The sequence below is a fragment of the Nomascus leucogenys genome, chromosome X, assembly GCF_006542625.1.
Source record: "Nomascus leucogenys isolate Asia chromosome X, Asia_NLE_v1, whole genome shotgun sequence".
NCBI lineage: Eukaryota > Metazoa > Chordata > Mammalia > Primates > Hylobatidae > Nomascus > Nomascus leucogenys.
Window position 1 is genome coordinate 63929414 of NC_044406.1, and position 25732 is coordinate 63955145.

The window sequence follows — 25732 nt, forward strand, 5'->3', positions numbered from 1 at the left end:
AGGAGCACACCTGGGCACAGACCAAAGGCCTGGTAGCACTTTCACTGGACACTAGTCTTCTAGCAAGGTGGGCCTCCTCAACTTGTTTTGCAAGTTTTCAAGAAAAGAAGTGGTAGAAAAGTCCTAAGGCCAAAAAGAACAAAAGGGGACCCAGTACAACTTTGAGAGTGGGGAACATGCTGTATTATATGTCGCCCAGCTGGCTGTGGCTCTGGGGGCATGTGGCACACTATACCATGCTCACTATTAATCCATGATCTACACTCCATCAGCTGTAAGGGGAAGGGAAGGAGGGCCAGTCATTTGAGAAGGAGATAGGGCCAGCGACATGATGAAACCATGATCTCAGTAACCTAAAGGGATCAGAGGGGTCCTGTGAGCCAGCGCCAGTCTGTGCTCTGCTGGGAAATGTTGATGAAGATGATGAGGACAGCTCTGGCCACACGTGGCAATGCTCCCTGGATACGGGGTCCTCCACTGTCACTGGCATCATTTCAGAAAATCAGAGGCAGGAAATACAGCCCACAGCCTAGGGAAATATACCAAAAGGAGTGAGGGCTGATGAGGAAAGACTCCAGAAGTGATGTTGAACATTTTGTGTCTAAATGTCTATCTTGGCCAGGCACAGTGGCTAACGCCTATAATTCCAGCACTTTGGGAGGCTGAGGTGGGTGGATCCTTTGAGCTCAGGAATTCAAAACCAGCCTGGGCAACATGGTGAAACCCCATCTCTACCAAAAACACACACAAAAAAATAGCCAGGCGTGGTGGTTCACACCTGTGACCCCAGCTACTCGGGAGGCTGAGGTGTGAGGATTGCTTGACCCCAGGAGTCAGAGGTTGCAGTGAGCCGAGATCACGCCACTGCACTGCAGCCTGGGTGACAGTGAGACTTTGTCTCTAAATAAATAAATAAATGTCTGTCTTCCTCTCAATGAGGCTGTCCCTGAGCTTTGTCCACAGAGCCACTTGCTGAGGTGTCTGTGAGCATGTGCAGCTGTGTGGCTGGCGGGGGAGGGTCTGGCTAGCCAGCTGCTGAATGAGAGAAAGGGAGGGGGAATCACAGACCTCGCCCCACCACCCTGCCTTGCCTTGACTCTGACCCAGCCATTTCCCAGCACCCAAAGACTGACCTAGCACTTTAAGAGAAATACAGCTCTAAAAATTTTTTTAATAAAATTAAGTAAGACATATTATTGAGGAAATCTTCCATTTTAATTGTGTTGAATTTGAAAACATTATCAAGTCAGTAAGCAAACTGAATTAACAGGTATTTTGAAAGTACCATGTTACTCAGATGAAGTGATAACTGTAATCTGTGTCAATAATTTTCCTAAATTGAAAAGCCAGTGCCAGGAAAAAAAGAGAGAGAGACAAAGAGAAAGAAATGGAGCTCAGTCACCATGCTATGGGCCAGCTTTGGTAAAATGTGACCAGATGACTGTAGGACAGACTATCAGGCATCTTCCTGGATGGTGGAGGGCAGTAGGGCAGCCTCTTGGAGACACTGGCCTCACCTGGCCCATATAAAAGCCTTCTCTGAGAAAAGATCACAGTCAAGCAGCATCTAGTCCCAGCCTGCTGCTCTACACCAGTGGTTCTCACCCCTGGCTGTACCTCTGAATAATCACTTGAAGGCTTCTAGAAAATGCTTCTACCTGAGCCCTACTCCCAGAGATTTCAGTGTTCTGGGGTAAGGTCCAGGTGTTGCAGTTTCAAAAGCTGCCCAGTTGATTTCAATATGTAGCCCAGGGTTGAAAACCACTGCCCCAGGCCACCTAACACTTACAGGCAACCTGGGTGCAGCCTGGGAAACCCAGCATGCATGCCCAGGGCCAAGTTGGGAAGGATGAAGAAGTGCCACCTGCCTTGGATGCTATTCATGCTCATCATGACTGCCATCATTCTCTTCTCTCAGGCCAGTTTCCACTGTGCTTTAAACAGAAACCAGGATGCACCCAAGTGTCTTTATTTTGGCTACAGGGCAGCAGTTTGATAAACATGCAAGTTTGCGACACTCGTTGTTTAACACAGAGACAGCCGTGAACCCCAAGTCCACCCTGAGGCGGAGGCGGACCATTATTGGATTCTCTAACTTTTCCCAGCGAGACCAAGGTGACCCCACCACAGCTGATTCCCCAGTCCCTTCCCTTTACCCACTCCCGCCAATCCTGCCACCCAGGTGTTACTGTGGTGATGGGGAACAGGAATAATTGGGTGGAGGAGGGGGCCTCCGGATGTCCTGAAAAAGCCAATATGGTAATTAAGAATAGCTAAGGGCCTCTCGTCAAGGGTGGCAACTGAATATGGAGAGTAGGTCTCCAGGGCTAATGAATCCATTACATTGTTGTTTCCCATTATAAATGTAATGCAACCAGATATGCCAAATTTAGGCAAATAAATGAGGAGAGAGGGATCCTGACCATCATCTTAACAGAACCATTACTACCATTAAGTGAATGCTGGCCAGGAGCACAGACCAGGGAGATGGCAGAGGATAAGAGCCCTGGTCTTTCCGCTTACTAACCGGGAGACCTTGGCCAAGTGACATAACCTCTCTGAGCCTTAGCTTCTTCATCTATAAAGTGGGGATAATGATACTGACCCGGTGGAATTAGCATGAAGATTAGCGTTATTGTATGTAACTTGTCTACCATGTGACTGGTACATAGTCAGTGTCCAATAAATGGTGGCTGTTGTTACAAATTCTCATAGCAGTAGTAGTTATAATAATAATAATGACATGACAGTATTAATTGTTTGTGTGTATGAGAAAACCTTTGGGGATTTGGAACATCCAAACGGTTTCCTCACATCTGTAGATTATCCTCAGCCTCTTATGTTGCAAAGCCTAAAAGTGACGGGTGCGAACAATGCAACCAGACTCTTAGCTTTGCAGCTTGGGCATACTCCAGAGTCACTGCTGGAGCTGAACGTCACACCATGCTGTCCTTAGTTCGGAAGCCTCTACTCTGATCTCTAGATGGATGAATGCTGAGGTCTGTGATGGTTTCATGAGCCTGGGGTGAAAGTATGGGGAAAATGCAAGGTAATCCCACATGACACTTCAGCTCTAAGAGGAATAATCAAAGTTGGAAAGTATTTGGCAGCCATCTGGACCATTCAAGGGCACCGTGTGTCTCACTGTGGGGTGACGGGCAAGGACCCAATTTCCCCAGCATCCTCATCCATGGAAGGGAAGAACCAAGGAATTCTGACCAAGCTGTTGGCAAATGCTTCTTGGCAAAAAGTTGGTGCTCCTGTCTCAAAACAGCTGGTGGGAGATTCCTTGCTGTAGCACTCACGTCCTGTGTTTATTTCCCCAGGTCACAGCAACAGCCCAGCAGGCAGTGTGGCCCACTCGACCACCTCCGACATCAGGCCCAGTCACTCAGTTCCAGAAGGGGTTCATGGAAGAGTTGCAGTTGGTCAGGATGCTCGGTTCCCAAGTCTCACCTCGCCAGTACTGAGAACTCCTTCCAGTGAGCCGGACGAACCTCACCAGGCACGGAGTGGCCCAAACCCTCCTGGCATGGAGAGCATGGGAATGGTGTACAGTGTCCCCAGTTCTTGCAATGGACCTACAGAATCAACCTTCTCCACTTCCTGGAAGGGAGATGCTTTTACCTACATGACTCCAAGTGCCACCAGCCAGAGCAATCAAGTCAATGAAAATGGGAAAAATCCTTCCTGTGGGAATTCTTGGGTCTCTCTAAACAAAGTCCCACCTCTGGTTCCTAAGGAGGCTGCTACCCTCCTTGTCGCTCGTGATAACCCAGCAGGATGCAGTGGGTCAGCTGGCTACCCTGAGCGCCTTATTCAGCAAAGGCACATGCCCGAAAAACCCTCCAAGATTGGCCTTCTGACCAGTGGGACCTCGAGGCTGGAGACAGGCCCCGGTGGGGCCAGCAGATTCCGGGAGCGGTCACTGTCTGTGCCCACAGACTCAGGCACCACAGATGTGGACTATGATGAGGAGCAGAAGGCCAATGAGGCCTGTGCCCTGCCTTTTGCCAGTACGAGCTCTGAGGGCAGTAACAGTGCTGACAACATCGCCTCCCTTAGTGCCCAGCAAGAGGCCCAGCACAGAAGGCAGAGGTCCAAGAGTATCTCACTTAGGAAGGCCAAAAAGAAGCCTTCCCCACCCACACGCAGTGTCTCACTGGTCAAAGATGAGCCAGGCCTCTTGCCTGAAGGTGGGTCAGCACTACCCAAGGACCAGAGGCCCAAGAGCCTTTGCCTCTCCTTGGAACATCAAGGACATCACTCGTCCCACCCAGATGCTCAGGGTCACCCAGCTGTTCCAAACCACAAAGATCCAGAAGGTACACAATTCTCCCACCACTGGTATCTTACTGACTGGAAGTCTGGTGACACCTACCAATCCCTGTCCAGCTCCAGCACTGCCACTGGCACCACAGTCATTGAGTGCACCCAAGTTCAGGGCAGCTCAGAGTCTCTTGCCTCACCTTCCACCTCCAGAGCCACTACACCTTCCCAACTCTCCATTGAAGTGGAGGCCAGGGAGATATCATCCCCGGGAAGGCCCCCTGGACTGATGTCACCCTCCAGTGGCTACTCCAGCCAGTCGGAAACACCAACACCCACTGTTTCCATGTCCCTGACCCTGGGCCACTTACCCCCTCCAAGCAGCAGTGTCCGGGTACGTCCAGTGGTACCTGAGAGGAAGTCATCACTACCCCCGACGTCACCAATGGAGAAATTTCCCAAGTCACGGCTATCATTTGACCTACCACTGACCTCTTCACCCAACCTGGATCTGTCTGGGATGAGTATCTCCATCCGAAGCAAAACCAAGGTGAGTCGGCACCACTCAGAGACGAATTTTGGCATCAAGCTGGCCCAGAAAACTAATCCCAACCAGCCAATCATGCCTATGGTTACTCAGTCCGACCTACGTTCTGTTCGCCTGAGGTCGGTCAGCAAGTCTGAGCCGGAAGATGACATTGAGAGCCCTGACTGTGCTGAGGAACCCAGAGCAGAAGAAGTCTTCACCTTGCCAGAGAGAAAGACAAAACCTCCCATAGCTGAGAAGCCTCCGGTGGCCCGGAGGCCTCCAAGCTTGGTCCACAAGCCACCATCTGTTCCCGAGGAGTATGCACTAACTTCACCAACCTTGGCTATGCCCCCCAGGAGCTCAATTCAACATGCGAGACCACTCCCTCAAGACACCTACACGGTAGTGCGGAAACCAAAGCCCTCCAGCTTCCCAGATGGCAGAAGCCCAGGGGAGTCAACAGCACCCTCATCTCTTGTTTTCACGCCTTTTGCCAGTTCCTCTGATGCTTTCTTCTCAGGAACACAGCAGCCTCCCCAGGGAAGTGTAGAGGATGAGGGCCCAAAGGTGAGGGCCCTGCCTGAAAGAATTAGCCTCCAGAGCCAGGAAGAAGCTGAGAAAAAGAAAGGCAAGATTCCACCTCCCGTACCAAAAAAACCCAGCGTGCTGTACCTTCCTCTCACTTCTCCCACAGCTCAAATGGAGGCCTATGTGGCAGAACCAAGGCTGCCTCTCAGCCCCATCATCACCCTGGAGGAAGACACCAAGTGTCCCCCCACCGGCGATGACCTGGAATCACTTGGTCAAAGGGTGACTTCAACTCCTCAGGCTGACAGTGAAAGGGAGGCAAGCCCTCTGGGTTAGTAAACTGTCTGCTGGCTTTTTCCTTCAGTCACAGGAGAGATGAGGGTGAGAATGGAGTGCCAGAGATGGAAGCAGATGCCCCAGAATAATTATCCTGATCCCAAGTCAGTAGCGGGCACCCCTTGAGGGTTTGAGTTACTCTAAATAGGAACCACAGGCTGGCCTTACTGCCCTTGAGATCAAGACTAGCCCGAGGCAGATCTCCAAGGCCCAGTTTAGGCCACTCTCCCCTCTAAATCTCTAGTGCTGAGACAGTGAAATCAAACTAGGTTCTAGCACCCTAGGACTTCAGCATCCCACGTCCCTAGCCAAGCATGCATCCTGTCATGGGAACTACTCCTCCACCTCACTGTACAGTACTTTTCATTGGCTGCACTGAATTTAGTTCCCTACATGGGACTCAATACCCCACCAGACTGAGTTCAAGTGCCATGGCAGGCTTGGAGCCATCTGAAACAATGGAATATGTTGCCACCAGCAGCCTCTTTTTGTGCCTTCCAGAGGAAAGGGAGCTCACTTTCTTGGGTGGTTTGAGTTCTTTGGCTCTTCCTGGAACCATAAACATAATAAGTAATGCTTCTCATCCTTTCTTTTTCTGTCTCTTTTGTTTTAATTGTGGTAAAGTACCCATGACATTTACCATCTTGACCATTTTTAAGTGTGCAGTTCATTCGTGTTAAGCTGATTCACATTGTTAAGCAACCAATCTCCCGAACTCCTTTCATCTGGCAAAACTGAAACTCTGTACCCAGTAAACAATAACTCCTCTTTCTCCCTCCCCCCAGATTCCTCCCTCCAACCACCATTCTACTTTCTGGCTCTATGAATTTGACTCTAGACACCTCATATAAGTGGAATCATACAGTATTTGTCTTTTTGTGATTGGCTTATTCCACTAAGCTTAATGTTGTTAGGGTTCATCCATGTTTCTCATTCTTTTCTGAACCCTTAACACCAAAAATCGAAATCTCATGGCCTTCTATATGCAAATTTGGACTTTTAATATGAGTCAATCATGACTAAGCCAAGCAAATAAATCAAAGCCCCAGGTAGTTGTAGAAAACGCTTCCTCAGACTCCACAGGCTCCCCTCTGAGATTCAAATAGGTTCCACTCTCACCCACTGGGTGGGAGTCACTAGTTTAGATCACTCCCAGCTCCTTCATTTAGAGAAATGATATACAGTGTTTAAAACAAGAGAATGCTCGGGCCACCTGTTATAATGACAAAGGCATGAGAGAATAGGGACCCATGCTGATCTTCACCACTCACTCCACCTTGGGCAAATCATTAAGCTTCTGAACTTCATGTTCCTCCTCTGCAAAATGGAGATATTAAAAATCTCCACCCTGCTGCCCTCACAGAGTTGCTTTGACCATCAAATGAAATAACATATGAGAATGTGCTTTGTCCTATCTATTGTGGTCAAAGTCATTCCTTTTGGTTTTTTATGTCTAGGGAGTTCTGTGGAACCAGGCACCGAAGAAAAATGTTTAATCAGTGATAAAACAGCCGAATGGATTGCGGAGGATGATGATGATGTGTTTGTGGCTTCACGCACAACTGAAGATTTATTTACTGTGATACACAGGTCTGCACCAGTTTCCTTAATTCTAATTGCAATTACCTTCCCTTTTTGTACTTAAAGAAAACCTGCTATTCCACATTGAAATCCTAATTGTAAAAGAAAAAGAAAAAAATTAAAAATAAGAAAAACGGCTACCTTTAAGCAGCCATTAGAATTGCACCTGGAGGCTAAGTTCAGATACCCACATATGTGAGCGCAGTCCAGGGCCTCGCATCTCAAATTTACTGACATCTTTGGGTAAAGTGGAGGAAGGGCGGGGAGAGGAGGACCAGGTGCCGAGTGAGAGGCCCCTCGTCTCCTAGCAACCACTTGTCCTATTGTGGCTCCATCTGCTCTCTCTTAGCTCTGTCTATAGTCAGAGACATTTAACCCTTCACAGAATTCCTTGTACCAAAAAAATCCCATCAAGAGATGAAGAGGGGCACCAGGCAGCATATCAAAACAGGAACTTAGGAAAAGAGGAACCAGATGGGGACCAGTTATTGGACAGGGTTACAAGGCAGGGGTTCAGTGACAAGAAAACCGGGAAGAGTCTATTATTGGAGCTAGACCACCAGTCCAGAACAGGATCAGTCCCCAGGCTGTCCTGATTCAGAGTCACTGAGCTACTAGCCTTGGCTCCTGAAATTCGTCCTTGGTCCCAGAACCTGGGCAGGACTGAGGCTACAGGCACAGGACAAGTGACTCCAGCTGGGGGCATTGAAAGGAATGTGGGGACTGGAGGGCCCAACAAGGGACTCTGAGGATTTAGAGGTGAGAGAGAGAGAAAGCAGGTCAATACGGCTGCTTGCAGGGCTGCCGCCTGGATTGTGTCACAGGCATGGGGGTCTGTGAAGCACTGGTAAATGTCTGCTGCATTAACTCACTCAAACCAAACTTTCTCTTATCTAGGTCCAAAAGGAAGCTGCTCGGCTGGAAGGAACCTGGTGAGGCCTTTGTGGGTGGCAGAACGAGTTCCCACTCACCAATAAAGAACACAGCTGAGTCTCCAATCAGTGAGTCTACTGCCACTGCAGGGTCAGGCAGCAGTGCCAACCTAGATGCTGGCAGAAATGACGATTTCAAGGCCTTGCTACAGAAGAAGGGAAGTAAGGCAACTCCAAGGTCTCGTCCCTCAGCAGCTGAACTGCTGAAGACCACTAACCCACTGGCTCGGAGGATTATTGCACAATTTTCAAAAGACTATGAAACCACCGATAACCCTAGTACCTAAGCCCTGGGCTCAACAAGCAGGGTTTACTTACTAAACTTGAGTAGAGAAGGGGGAAGAGAAAGGGTCTTTAAACAGAATCATGGGAACAGCAGAGCCTACATTTCTTTTACATTAACTCACACTCTGGACAGCAGGAGAGAGGCTACTTCATCTAGAGCTAAAATCATCTGGCACTTAATCATCTTCAGACATTTTTATGTTTTCATACGTATAAGCTTGTCATGACTGACTACTGAGTTTCTTCTTATATTCCCCCAGTGGTGTGCACTAAGAAGAAATTTTCAGATGTCAGGGCACATGTGCCACTTTTTCAATTCAGTGACCCGGCTGCTCCATCCCTGGCTCCTGTCACTGAGGAGTGCAATGTGAGAGCAGATTGGAGGCTGCCAAACTTGGGGGGCATAGGGTGCCATTGCTTATTATTCACTTTCCTAGGGAGGCTCTGATGGCCCTGTGTGCAAACACAGAAAGACTCTGATGCCTCCTCAACCACAGTTTAGCTTTCCCCTGCCCTCACAAGAGGTTTGCAGGGTGCACTTATTTCAGCATGGGGTTGATTGGATGGCTTTTGTGGTGCAAAATATGACTGTGACTCCGTCCTGAAACTTAATGCCTTTTTCAGTTTGATTGTCTACATGGAGATCAGGGTGATAAGTTTCAATAAACATATAGACGCCCCCCACCCACCCCCATTAGCTAGAAAAGACCAGGACTGGGTTGCTTTAAATGAACCAAGCTTGACCAACAAACAAGACAACCATTTGTTCACTCAGATCTAGCCGAAGTAACTCACAAGTGCACCTTGAGATCCTCCATGTGTCTGTCAACAGTGATAGCCAGGATCTGCGCCCAGCTCATGCTGCATTCTAAGAACTCTCATTTCATTTGCATATAACATTCATTACAGGAAGTAATTAACTGAAGGAACGGCATCATCAAAGGCTCAAGGATAATGGAAAGTAAGTGCATCTTGCCCCCGACCAGTCAATTCAGATCGTGGTTTGTGATTGGTTTGGTTTTGTTTAAAGGAAGTCCGACTCTGTTCCAAAAACCAAGAACATATAAACTAAAAGGATCTATCCAAAATCTAAAAAGCAGTCTTGCCAGTTGCTATGGCCCATAATGCACGCGCGCGTACACACACACACACACACGCGTGCGTGCACACACACACACATACACACACACAAGGGCTACTTTTTGCCGTTTAGGTTCTGTGTTTGACCAGCTTTCAATTAACCTTGCTGGGGGAGAGCATAAGAACCTGGGTAAATGGCATGCTGAAAGAGCTTCAGAATAATCATTGCAACCCCTCCCTGCCCCCATCCCCCACGAAGCTTATAGACACTAAGTATTCCTGTCAGCTCAATTTTCTAAGCAGAGCAAGAGCAGTGATTCATTTGATTTTTGTATGCCTGATTTCTGGGAGGTTGGGGAGGAAGACAAAGCACTGAGCAAAGAAAACTTGCTGACCAATGATGGAAAGTTAATTGTCTACTGTCTTCAAGAGGCAAAAAGAACAGTTGAATGAAATTGTAGCCTGCTTCACAAAGAGAGTTCCCCAGCCCCTTCCTACTTCACCCGCCACCCAATAGATTCAACGGTCAACCTCCTGGAGGATGCAGTAAGAGTTCCAGAGACAAGCAGATCTCAACTTTGATAGGTCGTATTGCCCAATGAGAAGCCACCTCTTAGCTCAACTGCCCACACTCCAGCTGGACAGAGCAGCTGAAAAACCACACTAAGTACTGAGAAAACTTGGGCATCTCACAAGAGAAGCCCTAGGCCTAGGCCCTTTGTTGTTATAGTTCTGAATCTGAGACTTCTGGAAACAGGCCAGGCCCACCAACTCCCTTGCAACCAGCACTTCGACACTTAAAATAATACACAGCTAGGCCCAGTTGCTTTTGAAAGTACTAGAACTACTTGGTGTGAAGGTCTCAACCAAATTCCAAATTTCAGGGATTTTGCCCGAAATAAAATCAATTCATCCCTGGCCTCAGTTTATATATGAATGCCACATTTGTCTGCTCCAGACTTAGAATTCCAAAAAACAAACATTTTCCTCTGTAGTAAATGAAGAAGCGTTTGTGCTTTTGCTTAGCAAAAATGAAAGGACACCAGGGTCTGCTCCTTGGGAATCATTATGACTAGTTGAACGTTAAAGCTGAGTATGGGACTCACACAGTATAGGCCTTGTTACTTCTGTTGACTTTTCTGGAAGTTTCTTGTTTACTACTTCTAATGGGTTTTGCCTCTCCCCTCACCTTGCTACCTCTGGAGGTTTTCCCAAAAGATTCTGGAGCTGAATTATCAGACACCTTGATGTTTGTCAATTACCTTTAGTCTTGCTTTCCTCTACAATACTCTATATGCCTGGAATTTTTAGAATATCTTCTACATCATCACTGTGGCCCATGCAGTGGTGTTCCCATTAGCACAAGAGGATTTGGGGCAGAAATCATATGGTCAGAGAGAACATTTAAGACTGGAAGTATTCATTTAATTTTTTTAATTAATTTTTTGTAAAGATGGGGGTTTTGCTATGTTGCCCACGCTGGTCTTGAACTCCTGGGCTCAAGCGATCCTCTCGCCTTGGCCTCCCAAAGTGCTGGGATTAAAGGGGTAAGCCACCGCACATGGCCTCATTTAATATTTTGCAACAGGTAGACGTAGTCCCAAATAAACAACCAAACTGTAAAATTTCTACTAATCACTAATTAACAGAACACCAAGCATCTTCCCCACTCCTAACACTCAACCTCTCTCCTACCTTTGATTATCATAACACCACTCTCTCTCCCACCCAGGCACTTACCACAATGTTTGCTGACTTCTGCACCTACACTGCTGAGACTGGAGAAGAGAGGCTGAAAGCCCCTCTCAGAAAGGCTTACAGAGAACCCACCACTACTACAATTACTAGTACAAATAATAAAGATAATAATTTTTGAAGGTGGAATAGAGAAGAGATTTGAGTGAAATGAAGTTGGCCCTAGGAGGTCAGCTTCCATTTCAAGTCGTGCCTATCCTCTTTTTTCCTCCCCATTCCAGTCAGTAGCAACAGATGGCTCTGCTAGCCTGACTTTGATCTAGTCACCATCCCCAGGAGAGGAGGTTAATTGTTAACCAAGGATGCTTTGCATTTGGTGGGTAATCAGTACATGTTTTTGAGGGTAGTTATTCTTAGTACAATAGCAAGCTTTGCTGGTGTCTCCTCTCCTTATCCTGTACTACTTGGCCTGCCTCAGCTCCTGATTGGGCCTGCCCCACCGGCCCCAACTTATCCCTCAGCCCCAAATCCCATGAACTGCATTCCTAGCACAACAACTCACCCATAAAGGAAGTGAGACAACAGGAAGCAAAATAATCAATGTTAGCTTAATGACCACAAACTGACCAGTTGATCTGGATAAATTACCTTGAACGTGCAAAGACAGAGGAGATCCTACCAGGCTCTCCTCACAAGCACTGCACCTGACATCCAGTGTAACTATCTGGACAACACAGACCCGATTGCAGTCTCTCTGTACCTGTCAGTCTGAGCAGATCTGTCCACGCACCTGCCCTCTTCCTCATCAATGAACAAGTCGGGAAAAGGATGAGTTCATGCTCAGTGCTCTGTTGCTCACTCATTCTACCTTCCATTATCAAGTCTGTGACACAATGGTGAGCTTTTGCTTTAATATGATTTGCTAGGGCCAGGACTAGGGTGAGGTGAGCGAGGCACCTAGGGCGCAAAATTCAAAGAGATGCCCGCTCCCAGGGCCATGCAAGTGCCTTACCCTCGTCCCAGCCCTGTGATTTGCACTCTTTAAAGTAATATCAGTTTATCTTCTTCCTATGAACAAGTATAGTCCTTCTGATTTGGGGTGGGGGGTTAACTCCCTATCTCTTGTTGCACCAAATATTTTATTGCTACCTATTTTTCCATTGCTATAAGTCTTTGTGTGCCTATACATTAAAGAATCTTTAGTAGTGTTAATATCGGAAAACATAGTTGATTTCTAAGTAATATGCTCCAGGTGGCAAGTTGACACCCATTTCAGCAGGGATGCTCCCAAGGCCAGCCCTTCAACAAAAGAGTGACTGAGTTGAAGGTCTGTCACCAGGATCCTCCCTCTCCTCTTTCTGCTCCATTCTCCTAAACCTCGCTTCCCAGCACCAACTCTCTTCAGTGCCTCCTACTTCCTTCTCCTTCTCTCTAAGAAAAACGTGCTCTCAGGAAAGGGATAAATTCATTTACTTTGAGATTATAAGGCTTAATGCTACCTCTTTTGAGGGTCGGTTGCATTTTAACAAGGGAAAAGCCTTAAGCCAAAGGAATGAAGTTCTACTTGCAGAATGTTAGGCATCAACTAGTTGTAGAAGTGTATTTTTCACCATGGAAGGGCCAAATTCCCTGACGCTTAACTCCAGAATATAGAAAATATCTTAATCGCCTGGAATCATTTGAGCTACTAGCTGATGGTCAATTAAATTGTCCTGATACCCAATGCTATTCAATATGGTTACTACCAAGGGACTCTCAGAAATGGCTACTAAAAGCCACTGAGAAGGCCTAGATCATTCATATTGTACATTGACATTTTTACATAAGTGGAATTAATACTACTTACCATTTGAGTAAAGAACACAAGGAATTAAAGAGTCTGTGAAAATATGTCCTGTTTGTGAAAGGTGAAACTGTCCAATCCATGTCCAATCAATGTCAGTCGTCCAGTATTGGTGGTGATTATTAAACTTATTGGAGGTACAGCTTTACCTCCAATAAGCTTACCTTTACAAGCTTCTGCTTTCCCTGCTTCATCTCTGTTATGGGCTATCAGTCCAGCTTGGTGTGAAAATGAGACTATATCTATACCACAGCCCCCAATCCTTTCAAAGCCTTTGCATGTATTTCAGCTACAAGTGACAAGGATATTAGGGCTTTAAAAAGACAAGAGAGTGGGAAAGAGGTATAAGGAAGTGCCTTCGTCAAAAGGCAGCAAAAAGTATCATGATATAAACATAATATGAAATAAGCAAAGTTTTAGAATACTTTGAAACAGATTTATAGAGGAATACATAGTAAATAGTTATAGACACACGTTTGGGGCATTTTTAATAAGGTTAGCAAGAAGAAATTTGCATGAGTAATGAGCAATGTGAAATGGGCATTATATTTTTGTTCAGTAAAGCCCAAAATCTAGGCCAATGGTTCTCAAAGTGCAGTTCCAGGAGCAGCAACAGCAGCATCCTGGAGAGAGAGAGAGGAGGAGGAGAGAGGAGAAGAAGAGAAAGTGTGTGTGTGTGTGTGTCTGTGTGTGTGTGTGTGTGCATAACAGTGATGTTACCCCTTCAAGCCCCTGAATCCCTATAGCCACGACTCTCCAACTGATTCCAACCTTTACCATTATTCTGGCTCTCATCATAAGGACCAGTCTCTGGCCAAGAGGTCTATATTGTTATCTTGGTCAGGCATATGTTTGCTCGGTTTTAAGAAATTATCAGATTGAAGAGTCTCATGTTTTATGGGACTCCGGTGCATATGCTTGGAAAAAAATAAAAAAGAACTTACCATATTGGATCAACCAATTGCTCAACCTGCAAAATCTTTGATTTGACTTAGCCAGCCCATCTGGCTTGCTTTGGGTTAAAAAAAAAAAAAGATTTTTTTTTAACTCACAAATGGAAAAAAGGGAAAGGTTTTAAGTTTGTTTGGTATTGCCAGCTCTTAAATACCTGTCTTCACCATGGTGGCTGTTCTCCAGTAAGGCTCTGGCAGAAGTATATTTGATTTTAAGATTTTTGCCTAAATAGTAGAATTTGATAGCAACGAACTCCAAAACAAAATCTGAACTGGAACAACTAGTTAACCCCTCTCAGCCTCTTTGTAATGCCAAGCTTTATAGACATTTATTCCTTAGGTGGTCTTGAGTTTTTTCTAACATCCAATTTTATAAAATGTTATGCATGCAAACGCAGCATTGTGCTCATTGTACAAGTCACCTCAAACTCATTCCTTCCCCCATGTGTATCATGGTGAAGAAATATCAATATATGTATGTGCTGAGGTCTTCCGATGAATTGTAAATTACAAACCTTTTCATTCATTTTTAAATGAGATATATTTACCCTGGCTAGTGGTTAAAATTTTATTCTTTTTATTATATTTCATTGCTACTTTTTTCTACTGACTCCAAAGCTTACTTTGGGGAATATTTCTTATTTCTAGATTGTTGTATTTATCTTATTTCTATATTTATCTGCAGTCTTGGAATGTTAGAGCTAAAAGGGACCAACCTCTCTCATTTCACACATGAGGAAGCTGAGGCCCAGAAAGGTCAAATAACTTATATACAAGGTCACACAGTGAGTCAGTGGTGGGGCCCAGCCTCAATTCCAGGTCTCCTGCCCTTGGGCCCAATGTAGTTTCATTTAAAGCACTACAATTTATAGAAGACCCACAGCTGGCTTCTACTTTTATGACACATGAATTTCCCAGGTATTTCAATGAACTAATATATATGCTTTAAGGGAAAATGTTCAAGAGTTCTTTAATTCATTAATCCAAAGACAAATTGGATTTTCAGTTTAGAAACATTAGTTTCCCTCCAAATTCAATATGTGCACCCTACTTAGTACAATGGATGTTTTCCCTAAAAGTTGTGTGAAAAATGAATTTTTTATATATCAAGTATCATTTTTTAGAGGTAAACTTCCTATGTAAGGGAACCTTCTGGTGACTTCTTTTTGAAAAACTGAGATTCCTCTTGTCATTGTCCCATAATGTCTCTACTTTTTTTAGTGCAAACGTTTGTATTTGGTGTTTATTTAAAAGTAGGGTACAATCCAACCAATATTAGCTTTCCCAAAGTCTACTTTAGCCTTCCCTTCTTAATCTTTATGAGAAATTTTCAGACTGTTAAATGCTCATGAGATATTTAGTGTTCTAGAAATTTCACCTGGCTTGATATTCTGTCAATCCCTGGGCTCAAATTCCAGCTCCATCTTATCAAACAATAACAGAATTCCCTAATCAGTACTAAGCTCCACATGCAGTCTCTTTTCCAGAACTTTCTTTGCCTAATGTTCCTTAGTGTGGCTCTCTCTTTAGTTGGGGCCTCCTTCCTTAGTACATGCATACCTTACTATTCTGTGGAATTGCAAGCCATGCATCTTTTAGAGCCGCACTAGTCAAATTGATTGGCATTTCCATTTATTTTCCATTGTTCACTTGTTTCTCCTGGACTTCCTCTGGTTTCTCTTTTTGAGGATGCTTAGAGGCTTCTCACCAGAGATTGGTGAGATTTCCCCCATCATCTAGATGGGAGAATGACAAATTCTGTAAAGGTTAAGACAGTAACTATTTTAGGCTTTGTGGGCTACATGTGGTCTCTCTAGCACATTCTTCTTTGTTGTTGCTGTTTGTTCGTTCATTTTGTAACCTTTGGATAATGTAAACCACTCTTTTTTTTTTTTTTTTTTTGGTGGAGTCTCTCTCTGTAGCCAGGCTGGAGGGCAATGGTGCAATCTCGGCTCATTACAACCTCCACCTCCCAGGTTCAGGCAATTCTCCTGCCTCAGCTTCCCAAGTAGCTGGGACTACAGGTGCGTGCCACCATGCCCAGCTAATTTTTTTTTTTTTGTATTTTTAGTAGAGACAGAGTTTCACCATGTTGGCCAGGATGTTCTCGATCTCCTGACCTTGTGATCCTCCCACCTCGGCCTCCCAAAGTGCTGGGATTACAGGCGTGAGCTACCGCGCCCTGCCAATATAAACTATTCTTAGCTCATGGGCTATGCAAAGCCTTAGGCTGACTCCTGATCCAGACTGTCTTCTGAGACAAGCATTTCTGTGAGCTGCCCCATGTAACTGAGTTGTGCAGTAGCTGATGTGGTTTATTGCCTTCCCATCTACTGCATTGTCAGACCAGACTGACTGCACAGGGACAGGCGGAGGGGGGCTGCATATGCCAACCATTACTCTTCAATAGGGTGTCCTTCATGAGCTCTCTCTCTCATTACTGACTACCTCAGTGTAGAAACCCTCATTTCTTTCCCCAGACCTATCCTTGTTACCCAATGTGCCTCTGCTTCCCTGGGTTTGAGATAAACTGGAAGGAGAGAATTTCTGAGTTCTCTTACTTATTTTGTTCCATAACTTCTCCCTCAAATCTGTGGTTGGGGACTCCCACCCTGGTCCACCCTGTCCTGCCTCATACTAGTATCATGAGTTTAGGGCTGTCATTGGAAAGTCTGGCAGCCCAGGCCATAGGATTCCAGTTCAGCCTACGATTTCCTAGGGAAATCACCAGGTTCCAAAGGCTGGTTTTTAAACCTGGAATATCCATGTATCCATTTCCTAATGCAGTTTGGACCTGTTCCAGACAGAGCACTCAGCCCTAGCGAGAAAACCAATGAGGTGCAGAAGATATTCTGTGCCCACAGTTTTTCCCTGCCTTCTGGACCCTCAGCCCCTGGGATGGGCTCCTTGGGATTGCCCATGCAACAACACAGCCATGAGACATTCAGCACACCACCTCCTCCTGTGTTTTGAACCTCTAAATGAATTCTGTTCTAAAGCTTCTTCACGTCTCTCTCCATCTTGCTCCCATGTCCACCTCTCATGCTTCCTGGGAGTCTGAAGCTCAGATTCACATTTTCACATTTTCTCATATAAACGTTGTGGGATAAGAATGGATGATATGTATGTGTCTGTGTGAGTTTGGTTTCTCAACCTGGACTGTGAGGGCTAATAAATTCACAAATCACACCACACATGTGCGTGCGCGCACACACACACACACACACACACACACACACACACACACACTGTCCAGCACCCTCATTGGTTCTCTGGTTTAGGTCCAGATCTGATGAGACTGGTCAAGAAGGGGATGGTGGGGGCTCCTGAAGCATTTGCCCTTTCTTGCCTCTTGAGACCTTCTTTCCATTGGCAATTCAAAACAGGCTGACATACAGAGGGCTAGCACTCTAATTTGATGTGGACTCAGCCACTCAGACCTAGGTCTCAGGCTGCAGCTTATCCTAGCTCAGCAAATTGCTTCTTAGAATCTTTAGCTTGATTTCTGTCATTTGAGCCCAGGGATCTACCCACTTACTGAAATCTACATTTTAAAAAATCAGTGATGCAAGTAATTTTCAGGATTTCCCTATTTAAAAGCATCCATGAAACAGTTCCTTTATGCCTTCTGTTTAGGATTTCCAGAATTAGGAAGGGAAACCAGGCTTGTGCCTTGGATCCAAAAGCAGCAAAAATACTACACTTGCCAAAAGCAAACTGAGGAATGAGCATTGGCTAGTCCTAGTACACAGTCAGGAGGTGGACTTTTGTTAAGTTAGCCCTTACCATTTAGTGCTTACTGAGTGCCAACAATGCACTTAGAAAAATAAGGGAGACAAGAATTTACAGACCATACCCTAAACTGGAAGGTACAGAAAAGACACATCTCCTAGAGCTGGGAATGTGTCCCTAACATTTCAAGAAGAAGCAGAAAGTAGGAGAGACCACGATCCCAGTCTTTTTAGGATTCCAACACAAAATGGAAGGGAGCCCTCTGTGGGGTGATATTACAAAGGGTTTTTCTTGTCTTTCTTTAAAAAAAAAAAAAAGGCATTCCTTACTGGCTTGCTACCAGCAATTGAACTGTATTCTTTATATAGCTAGAGCTGTTTGTGTCTTCTTAAAATAAACTTTTTCTGTTAAAATCATTTTCTGTTTCACCCTCTGGTTTTCATTGTAGCAATGATACTTTTATTCAGACACTCAGCCCAGTTTGTGAGCATGTTTAACCATCCACACGGGTATGGGGCCCACACACATTGGCTTTGATGCTCACGAACCTGAGAGCTCAAAACAGCTATGTGGCACAGAATGTCCTGCAGAAACCTGGCCCACTGAGCCATGGGCCTAAAGGCAGGTAACTCATGTTCTGGGACTTCATTTCAGGGATTCGAGTCCAGCTGTTCATGGAGTCAACAAGGGGGAGTGGGCAGCCATCACCAGGCCTGAGGGGAGGAGGCAGCCTTAGCAACTATCCCCAGGGCAAAAACTCCCTCTGTGTTCTCTAGCTCAATAAAGTCACCCAGCAAGGCAGACCAGAGTGAGTCTGGGCTGGGAGGGAAAAATCCCAGACCAAATGTGGTCCAGATCATTTCCATCCCTCAAGAAGGGTATGGTCCCACCATGCAGATGGTGACAGCCATATTTGAGAGTCAAATCTCATCAAAAGAAGAAAGGAACTTTGTTCCCTATTCCCAACTGTCCCAGGCCTCTAAGTCTGAGGTTCTTGTAGCCAGCATCCCTGTCTCCCCAGGCCCCTGACACCACCCGGCTGCTCTTCCAAAAGATACACCAGAACTGGAAATAGCTAGAAAACCTACAAGGGAAGGGAGAGGGGCCAGGGCCACCCTCAGACAATAGCACGTGTTTAAGTTGGAGATGAAGGTCAGAAAAGGAAGCTAGCTTGAGGTGGGCCTCATGGCAAGCAGTCCCTTGGTAGAACTCTGCAGTTCAGGGTCTGGTGTTCACTCCAGCAGGTTCAGAACTCCTTTGTACCTGTCTTGGTTCATTTTCTGTTGCTATAACAGAATACCATAGACTGAGTAATTAATAAAGAAAAGAAATCCACTTATTTCTTACAGTTCTGGAGGCTGAAAAGTTCAAGGACATGTTGCTGCATCTGGAGAGGGCCTTCTTACTGAGTCATAACAGGGTGGGGGACATCACATGGCAAGAGAGCAAGAGCATGCCATCCTAGGTCTCTCTTCCTCTTATAAAGCCACCAGTCCATCATGCCTGCACCCCCGCCCCACCACCACCAAAGACCAACACACAAATTTTGAAGGACACATTCAAACCACAGCAGTGCCACACCGCCATAAGCTGATGAAGCTTTTAAGGATTTACTCACACTAACCAAACTCACAAAAGACAGGTCCTGGTATGTTAATTAACAGAAGAGAGAATATACCTCTCGAACAAAGGTCATAAACAGGAGGGCTGCAGGCTGAATTGAATTCACATACATTATCTAGAGTACACAGTGCTGTTTGTCAATTTTTAAAAATTGAGGGGACTGGGCATGGCGGCTCATGCCTGTAATCCCAGCACTTTGGAAGGCTGAGGCAGTTGGATCACCTGAGGTCAGGAGTTCGAGACCAGCCTGACCAACAAGGTGAAACTCCACCTCTACTAAAAATACAAAAATTAGCCGGGTATGGTGGCAGGCGCCTGTAGTCCCAGCTACTTGGGAGGCTGAGACAGGAGAATTGCTTGAACCCGGGAGGCGGAGGTTGCAGTGAGCTGAGATCACACCACAGCACTCCAGCCTGGGTGACAGAGCAAGACTCCGTCTCAAAAAAAAAAAAAAAAAAAAATTTAGATGGAGCACAGTCTCTCCAATTTACCTCCTACCACACCCTGTTGCATCAAACCCAACCAGCTTCATTCCCTTATGTTATCTGTCAGGTCCCTGAAGGCATATGAGTTTTTGACCCTTACATTAAGTTGTCATCACAGGTTGAAGTCCCCAGGAAGCACATGCTTAGATGGAGTTTACTGTGTGGGATGTTTACTAGGGAATGCCCTAGGGATCAACATCTGTGGAAGAGAAAGGAAGGAAACAAGATTAGACAGAACGCAGCTGGGCAAGGTGGCTCACGCCTGTAATCCCAGCACTTTGGGAGCCGAGGCGGGCGGATCACCTGAGGTCAGGAGTTCAAGACCAGCCTGGACAACATGGCGAAACCCCATCTCTATTAAAAATACAAAAATTAGCCAGGTGTGGTGGTGTGCACCTGTAGTCCCAGCTATTCAAGAGGCTGAGGCATGAGAACTGAACCTGGGAGGCAGAAGTTGCAGTGAACCAAGATTGCACCACTGTACTCCAGCCTGGGTGACTCAGCAAGACTCCACCTAAAAAAAAAAAAAAAAAAAAAAAATAGGAGGAGAAAAGAGCAGCAATGCAGGTGTCGCAAAGCTTCTGCTCACTCAATGGCTGGCTCTGGTATTCACATGACCTGTCCATTGTCCTGCACTGGGCCAAAGGGCAGTCCTTCATATCTCCGCTTCAATAAGTCATTGGCTCTGGGCCATGCCATGAAGGGCTTGACCTTGGGTGAGATGTCTGTCTCAAGCTGAGGCAATCCCTGATGGAACTGATAGCTGAAGAAGGCTCTTTGCTGACAGCACTTTCAGCAGCTGGCAGTAAATCCTCCCTTGAAGGGGGATCTCGGTGACACAGTTCTTTGTCCATCACAGGTATCTTTCTCCCATGAATAGTGCAGGCGAAACACTTACACATCCTTATTCTGATTCCACCCCCACCTTTCTTTTTTTGAGACAGGGTCTTGCTCTGTTACCCAAACTGGAATGCAGTGGCACAGTCACAGCTCACTGCAGCCTCGAACATCTGGGCTCAAGCAATCCTCCCTCTTCAGCCTCCTGAATAGCTGGGATCACAGGCATGCACCACTACACCTGGCTAATTTTCAAATTTTTTTGTAGAGACGGAGTCTCACTATATTGCACAGGCTGGTCTCAAACTCCTCGGCCCAAGTGATCCTCCTGCGTCAGCCTCCCAAAGTGCTAAGATTACAGGCGTGAGCCACCACGCCCATCCCATTCCCTCACCCACTCCTTACTTAAGACCAATTACACTTCATTTTATTAGGTTTATAGCTTTCTGCAATTGTCACCATCTTAGGACGTGTGCTAGTAGACTTTAAATAGACTTCAGTGTTTCATAAGCCTCATTAGTGCCCATTAATAAACTCTCTCCAAGGACATGTCATGTCACATATGCAAATGGCTAAATCAGTCCATCATAAAATACCATGAATAAAATGTCACTAGCATCTATCAGGCACCTACAATTGACCAGGCATCGTGTGCTCCTCCATCCACTTGTTTTATGCTTCCATTCAACAAATGTCTAATGAGCTCCTACAACATGCTGGGTGGAGCATTAGGAGCTGAGGGTAGAGTAGTGACTGAGGGAGACACCATGCCTGCCCTTATGGAGCTTACCATCCAGTGGACCCACTGCTGAGACCAATTCACATGGCATCCCTGGGAACCAGGACAAATGGACCTCATGTTCCTGTTATCTAAGGGCCACTACCCTGGCTATGAACTCCACTGGTCAGCACTTACTTCGTACTCTGCTCTGCTACCCAATCTTCCCTGCTCCTCTTCCTCCCATCGTTTTCAACTGTGCCTTCCTGGAACCCCAGTTCCAGGGTGTCTTAGTCCATTTTGTGTTGATAGAATATATGAGACCGGGTAATTTATAAAGAAGGGAGGTTTCTTTAGCTGACGGTTCTGCAGGCTGAGAAATTCAAGGGCATGGCCTTGGCTTCTAGCAAAGGCTTTTGTGCTGTGTCACAACATGGTGAAGAAGGTCCAAGGGGAAGTGGATATGTGCAAAGAAGAGAAAACCTGAGGGGCATCCTGGCTTTATAACAACACACTGTCACAAGAACTGATCCATTCCTGATCCAGTCTCACCAGAGTGAGAACTTACTACCACCAGATCAGCACCAAGCCATTCATCATGGAGCTGCTCCCATGACTCAAACACCTCCCACTAGCCCCACTTCCCAACATTTGGGGATCAAATTTCAACATGAGTTTTGGTGCAGACAAACAAACTACATCTAAATCATAATATTCCAACCCTAGGCCCCCCAAAACTAGTGACCTTCTCACATGCAACCTACAATAATTCTATCCCAATAGCCCCAAAAGTCTTAACTTGTTCCAGCACCAATATAAAAGTCCAGTCTCATCTGAGACCCAAGGCAAGTTCCTAACTGCTATAAGTCTGTAAAATTAAAAATCAAGTCATTGGCCAGGCGCAGTGGCTCACATCTGTAATCCCTGCACTCTGGGAGGCCGAGGTGGGTGGATCACGAGGTCAGGAGATCAAGACCATTCTGGCTAACATGGTGAAACCCTGTCTTTACTAAAAATACAAAACAAAATTAGCCAGGCATGGTGGCGGATGCCTGTAGTCTCAGCTACTTGGGAGGCTGAGGCAGGAGAACGGCATGAACCCGGGAGGCGGAGCTTGCAGTGAGCCAAGATCATGCCACTGCACTCCAGCCTGGGCGACAGAGCGAGACTCCGTCTCAACAACAAAAAAAATCAAGTTACTTACTTCCAAGATACAATGGTTGTACAAGCATTGGGCAAACACACCCATTCCAAAAGAGAGAAGTTGGACCCAAAAAGGGGGGTAACAGGCCCATACAAGTTCAAAATCCAGCAGGGCAGACATTAAACCTTAAAGCTCCAAACTAATCTTTTACTCTGTGTACCACTTCCTAGGCACACTGGTGCAAGGAGTGGGCTCCCAAGGCCTCAAGCAGCCCTGCCTCATGGCTTTGCTGAATACCACCCATGTGGCTGCTCTCACAGGTTGGAGTTGAATGCCTGTGGCTTTTCCAGGCTGAAGTTGCACACTGCCAGTGGGTCTATAATTGTGGGGTCCCCATGGCAGACCTACTCCCATGGCTCCACTAGGCATTGCCTCATGAACACTTTCTGTGGAGGTTCTGCCCCTGCAGCAGGCTTCTGCCAGGGCACCCAGGCTTTCCAATACATCCTCTGAAATCTAGGTGGAAGCTGCCAAGCCTCCATGGCTCTTGCATTCTGGGCTCTCACAGACTTAATACCACATGGAAGCCACCAAGGCTTATGGCTTACACTCTCTGAAGTGATGTCCCAAGCAGTACTGGGGGCCATTGAGCTTCAACCAGAGTCAGAAACAATGTAGCAGTGATGTGAGGAGCAACATCCTGAGGTGGAGCAGGGGCAGCAGTGCTCAGGCCTTACCCCAGAAACCATTCTGCCCTCCTAGGCCTCCAGGCATGTGATGGGAAAAGCAGCCTCAAAGATTTCTGAAATGCCTTCAGGGTCTTTTTCTCCATTGTCTTGACTTTAGCACCTGGCTCCTTTGGTTTCCTCTCCTGAAAATGCTCTTTTCTTCTATGCCATTTGGCCAGGCTATGCATTTTCCAAATTTTTCTGCTGCATTTCCCTTTTCTCCAGAAATTCACCATAAGCAGTTGGAAGTAACCATGCAGCAGCCTGAACACTTTGCTGCTTAGAAATTTCTTCCACCAGGTATTCTATTAAATTCCATCTGAGATGGATCAGGGATTTCCTGCCCCTTCCAGTTCAATTCTATAATAAGCCTTCCACAGAGCATTTGGGCATAAATGTACTTCATCCAAGTTCTTTGTCAATTTAAGACAAGGATGGCCTTTACTCCAGTTTCCAATATGTTGTTCCTCATTTCCATCTGGAACCTCACCAGAATGGCCTTTACTGCCCATATTTCCACCAACATTCTGGTTGGGACCATTTAACCAATCTCTGAGGAGTTCCAGACCTTCCATAGTCATCTTGTCTAATAAGCCCTCACCAGAATCTTGTTTTTTTCTAGCCTGCTCTTCCAAATTCTTCCAACCTCTGACCATTACCCATTTCCAAAGCTGCTTCCACATTTTCGGGCATTTCTTATCACCAACACTGTACTTCTCAGTATCAATTTTCTGTCTTAGTCTGTTTTGTGTTGCTATAAAAGAATACCCGAGTTTTTCCATCCACTCCCCCCATCCCCCCAGCACCATTTTGGCTGCACCGCGCTTGCTCCGAGCTCTGGGCTCCTGCTAATCTAGCGCCGCCATTGTCTCCCTTCAGCCGTCATCATGATTATCTACTGGGACCTCATCAGCCACGATGAGATGTTCTTCAACAGCTACAAGATCCAGGAAATCACAGACGGGCTGCGCCTGGAGGTGGAAGGGAAGATAGTCAATAGGACAGAAGGTAACATTTTTGACTCGCTCATTGGTGGAAATGCCTCCACTGAAGGCCCTGAGGGGAAAGGTACCGAAAGCACAGTAATCACTGGTGTTGATACTGTCATGAATCATCACCTGCAAGAAACAAGCTTCACAAAAGAAGCCTACAATAAGTGCATCAAAGATTACATGAAATCAATCAAAGGCAAACTGGAAGAACAGAGACCAAAAAGAGTAAAACCTTTTATGACAGGAGCTGCAGAACAGATCAAGCACATCCTTGCTAATTTCAAAAACTACCAGAAAACATGAATCCAGATGGCATGGTTGCTCTGTGGACTACTGTGAGGATGGTGTGATCCGATATATGATTTTCTTTAAGGATGGTTTAGAAATGGAAAAATGTTAACAAATTTGGCAATTAATTTGGATCTATCACCTGTCATCATAACTGGCTTCTATTTGTCATCCACACAACACCAGGACTTAAGACAAATGGGACTGATATCATCTTGAGTTCTTCATTATTTTGACTGATTTATTTGGAGTTGAGGCATTGTTTTTAAGAAAAACATGTCATGTAGGTTGTCTAAAAGTAAAATGCATTTAAACTCAAAAAAAAAAAAATACCTGAGACTGGGTAATTTAGAAAGACAATAAATTTCTTTATCTTGTGGTTCTGTAGGCTGAGAAGTTCAAGGGCATGGCCCTGGTTTCTGGCAAGGGCTTTTGTGCTGTGTCACAACATAGTGGAGAAGGTCAAAGAGAAAGTGGACACGTGCAAAGAGGGGAAAACCTGAGTGGCATCCCGGCTTTATAACAACCCACTGTCGCAGGAACTAATCCATTCCTGAGAGAACTAATCCAGTCTTGTGAGACTGAGAATTCACTCACTCCTGCAAGACTGGCACCAAGCCATTCACGAAGGATCCACCCCCATGACTCAGACACCTCCCACTAGGACCCACCTTCCAACATTTGGGGATCAAATTTCAACATGAGTTTTGACGGAGACAAATAAACCACATCCAAACCATAGCACAGGGACTGCTAAATACCCCAACAACAGAAATAGAAAGCTCCCCTAAACACCGTCCTTAACTGAGACCTGGCTGTCTCCTGAGAACCCCAGTTCGCCTGTAGGCCTCTCCTCAGAGATTCTTTCCCTCCCCCAAATACTTCTGCATCTGGAGGTGGAGCGGGCCCCTTCTTTGCTCCCCACTGCACCTTCCAGACCATGACCACTGTACCTCTCAGGCACTTCCCTCCATTCTATCCTTTTGCCCACCCCCTGGTCTTGCCCAAATCCAAATCACTTCAACATTCATGTGAAAGATCTATCCCACATCCCACGCTTCTTGTTTCTTCGGCCTACTCACCCCTTTTGCCCTCCCTTTCTACTCCAGTCACCCACTCTCAGGGCCGCGAGTGGACCTTGCGATGGCCCAGAA

The 25732-nt window shown here is 46.0% G+C and overlaps 2 protein-coding genes across 2 annotated transcripts in view; both read left to right on the forward strand.

The window, feature by feature from the left end:
• The window catches only part of NHSL2 (NHS like 2), a 250965-nt gene extending 232786 nt beyond the window's left edge, over positions 1 to 18179 (forward strand). The window contains exons 3-5 of the mRNA XM_030806801.1: positions 3327 to 5657; positions 7120 to 7252; positions 8141 to 18179. Coding sequence (XP_030662661.1) covers positions 3327 to 5657; positions 7120 to 7252; positions 8141 to 8462 — 2786 coding nt within the window. The 3' untranslated portion in view covers positions 8463 to 18179. The remainder of the gene's footprint in view (positions 1 to 3326; positions 5658 to 7119; positions 7253 to 8140) is intronic.
• Positions 9068 to 24908, forward strand: LOC100583811 (TPT1-like protein). Its single transcript, XM_003280862.2, is given in 4 exon segments — positions 9068 to 9421; positions 24178 to 24579; positions 24582 to 24614; positions 24617 to 24908. Coding segments are annotated over 4 exon segments (516 nt in total). The 5' UTR covers positions 9068 to 9414; the 3' UTR covers positions 24691 to 24908.
• The last annotated feature ends 824 nt before the right edge of the window (positions 24909 to 25732 follow it).